This window comes from Solanum tuberosum, unplaced genomic scaffold (assembly GCF_000226075.1).
Source record: "Solanum tuberosum cultivar DM 1-3 516 R44 unplaced genomic scaffold, SolTub_3.0 scf00132, whole genome shotgun sequence".
NCBI lineage: Eukaryota > Viridiplantae > Streptophyta > Magnoliopsida > Solanales > Solanaceae > Solanum > Solanum tuberosum.
Window position 1 is genome coordinate 544,472 of NW_006239055.1, and position 3,300 is coordinate 547,771.

Consider the following 3,300-nt stretch of genomic DNA (forward strand, 5'->3'; position numbering starts at 1 on the left):
GGGGGGGGAGTGGACTGTGGAGTACAAAAAGTAAGTTGAGGCGTCCGGGATCGCATTTCTCCTTTTGTATTGCAATGCTTGTAGTGCAAAATCCAGAACAGCTTCGAAAACAGGAAGATAGGGCGAATCCCTTACCTAGCTTCTTTAAAGTTTCTGACTGATTCACGCATTTTTATGCCCAAACCACTCATCCATTTCCTCATTGCCACTATTTTGAAAATACTTGTTATTCAATTCATCACCATTTTCTCTTTCATTTCCAGTCTTCCACCTTTCTTGCTTCGTTGCATCTCGAGACAATTCACTATTCCCCCCTAAAACAGGAAAATCAACAACCTGATTCTCTGGCGTTGAGCTCAAACGATCTTCACACTCACTCTCAACTAATTGCCATTCCTCATCTGTTTCTTCATTCAGTTCACCAAAATAAGGCCGTGTTCGACTAATGGCTCTATTTTGTTTTGTAGATCCGCAGGAAGAACCTGCACAGCTAGATGCTTTTGGTCGTCTGTGATCACATTTCAAGCACACCGTGTTTCTTTTGAAATTGATGTAGTTGCACCTAGCGAAGGGGAGAAGATGCAAAAGGCAATGGACAGAGAGTTAAGCTAAAAAAAGGACGATACAAAAACACATTCAACTTATATTTACCATTGATCATACATAAGTAAAAGTGCCTACGGCTTATTTTAAGAAAAATAAATAAATGTATATGTGCTTACGATTCACACTCCCACTCTCCAGGATTAAGCTGCCGTTTAGGTGGCTTTTCTGTACACTGCAAACACCTTGTATTCTTTGCAAAGTTCATAAAATGGCATCTGCAAGAGATTGGAAGTCAAATGACACCAAAACTAGGACATGAACTTATCTACATGCAAAGAAACCAACAGCATTCCTACTTGGAGCAAATCCAGTCGCCTTTCTTTAATGGAAGATGATCCTGCTCCTGTCTTAACTTGTTAAGTCTTTCGTGATTTAAGCCATTGCACCGTAAGCACTTAGCATTTCTAGAAAAATTTAAGAAGTTGCATCTAGGAACAAAATCAAAAGGATATCAGAAAATTAGGACTGGTATGGAAGTATTATGTCTAAAATGCATTCAAATACCAGACTTACTTGGGACAAACCCAATCACCATGTTTCCTCAGAGCATTGATCTGGCCTTCTTCTTGGTGATCACCTTGTACAGATGGATTCCAAGGGTTTGTGGATTTCTTTGTTTCACAGAAGAGTTCCTCAGAACTGAAATTCACAATTTCTTTCAACAGCTTTTTTGCTGATTCCTCAACTCTTTTGTTCAAGGATGGTTTATTCTCCACAGCACCAGTAATCGAATTAAGTCCATAAGTCAATAGTAGACGCATAACATCAACAGTTCGACCACCTTGATCTTCACGTGGCACTACATAAGCCCTCTCACAACTTCCCCTCAATATGCAGAAGCTGCAGACCTACTAAATGCATCTTGTTAGAAGTGCAGACAGGTGTTTTGCTACTCTTTATATTACTAACACTGATGGAGATGTCGTATCTAGGTTAAAACATAGCAACAACATTTAAGTACATACATTTCCTTCCTCGATGCCGAACAATACTCTAAGGCGCTTTCCAGAGTTGACAACTTTTCTATCCATGCTTGGACAGCCACAACTTGCAAGCACCCCAATATCTTGCCGGGACAAATATCTGTTACCATGGCCCTATTTGCTTAGATCAGCAATAAGCTTAAGAACATTGTCATTACAGACAAAACAGAAAATAATTAAACCAACACTGCTTTCTTTAGGGTGCCCTTAAATCCCACAAGGTCCCCGGGAGGCTAGAGCAAATGCGGATCTTACCACTACTTCGTGGAGGTAGAGAGGTTATTTCCGAAAGACCCTCGGCTCAAGTGCCTTAAATCCAAGTGCAAATAAGAAGAAAACATAGCAAACCCTAAAAAAGCAAGACAATAGTCCATTACCTACTAAACTTCTACCCTAATACATGTCCTCCACACCCTCCTCTGTAAGGTCATGTCCTCGATAACCTAAAGTTGCGTCACGTCCTGTGTAATCACCCTAGTGTCATACAATATCAAGAAGTTGAATACTTGGAAGTATGGTTATGAGATTATGAGGTTGGAGGATTGGGGAGTACTCCCCACTGTTTCTTTCAAAATCCTAATCCACTGCTTAGCCACTTTATGAATTGTATTTCCACACTTGACTATATATATTGAGATTGTTAGTAGATAATCATTTATTCTTTATATCCATATGTGTTTAGTTTAGTAGGGTTCCCCTTATAGGTAATTGCTCATCAAGTGCCCTGTCGCGGATTAAGGGTCAAATTTGGGCTGTGACACTTTCTGCAGCTATAAAACATCTCACTTTTTGAAAGTTTAAAGTTAAATTATTTCCAAGAGGAGAAAGTGTCATTCATTTTAGAACACACTACAAGGAAAGTATTTGACATAAAATGGGACTGAGGGAGTGACAAATTGAGGTGCCCAATCACTATAGTACAAAACCAGCAATTATAGAAAAATAAAACATATACAGAAATTAATTCCAACAAATCAACAAAAGCATTATAAAACAGTCATTTCAAACAGAGTATGTATTTCTAACCTTATGAGATCAAACCGGTCTCGAGCAAAATTCAAACAAGCAGTCCTAATTAGGTTTGCATCCCATTGAGCATTTCCAAAAGGGTTTCCGAATCCCTCAAAATATCCAGTTTTTAACAACTTGTCCATCAAGTTCACCCATTCAGGCCAAAGTTGAGGAGTCTGAATTCCAGAATTAGGTTTTCTGGAAAACTCAGCTTCTTCATTCTGCTTAGTGGTTTGTTGGGATTGAAGTGTTTTGCCTTCTTCAAGAATGAACTGGATTGCTGAGTTTTTGGTATGGAAATTGGAGATGGAACAGTTTTGAATAATTTTGAGAAGAATTGAATTGCTTCCTTTTGATGTGAATATCTTCAACATCTGATTTAGACTTGACTTGCTTAGAAGAGGTTTGGGATTCAAAACAATTTCTCAAGTTGTATATTTTTATTTTTACAAGAAGGAGCCATAAAATTTTTTACCCTTGAAATTTCATAAATAGTTAACACTACATAAATAATGAGGCACTTAGTTTGACGGATTACAAATCATACCTATAACCTAAAAGAGAAAAGCCCTTAAAAAATGTCCTTAAACTATTTGAAAGGAATAAAAATGCATCTGTTTGTAGTTTGGTTTAAAAATGTCATTATGGTTATTTAATGAGTTAAAAATACTTATATTGTTTATTTTATTTTTAACACAGT

General features: G+C 37.5%; 1 protein-coding gene across 2 annotated transcripts; it reads right to left on the reverse strand.

The window, feature by feature from the left end:
• Window positions 1-35: 35 nt before the first annotated feature.
• Window positions 36-3,064, reverse strand: LOC102585495 (zinc finger protein VAR3, chloroplastic-like). Of its 2 annotated transcripts, none has more exons than XM_006351003.2 (6): window positions 2,616-3,064; window positions 1,572-1,689; window positions 1,120-1,454; window positions 903-1,034; window positions 723-821; window positions 36-562 (listed from the first exon to the last, which is right to left on the reverse strand). In XM_006351003.2, exons 1-6 carry the CDS (start codon window positions 2,972-2,974, stop codon window positions 163-165), a joined length of 1,443 nt encoding a protein of 480 aa, XP_006351065.1. In that variant the 5' UTR covers window positions 2,975-3,064; the 3' UTR covers window positions 36-162. The 2 variants fall into 2 exon arrangements, with proteins under 2 accessions (XP_006351065.1, XP_015165790.1); XM_015310304.1 differs by having other exon boundaries at window positions 1,120-1,446; window positions 1,572-1,703.
• Window positions 3,065-3,300: the final 236 nt, after the last annotated feature.

Coding starts and splice junctions, on each gene's coding strand:
- LOC102585495 (XM_015310304.1), bottom strand. CDS start 2,974: ATGTTGAAGATATTCACATCAAAAGGAAGCAATTCAATTCTTCTCAAA. Junction 1,035..1,119: donor GGTGATTGGGTTTGTCCCAA/GTAAGTCTGGTA, acceptor TTTTGTTCCTAG/ATGCAACTTCTTAAATTTTT. Junction 822..902: donor GGCGACTGGATTTGCTCCAA/GTAGGAATGCTG, acceptor AATCTCTTGCAG/ATGCCATTTTATGAACTTTG.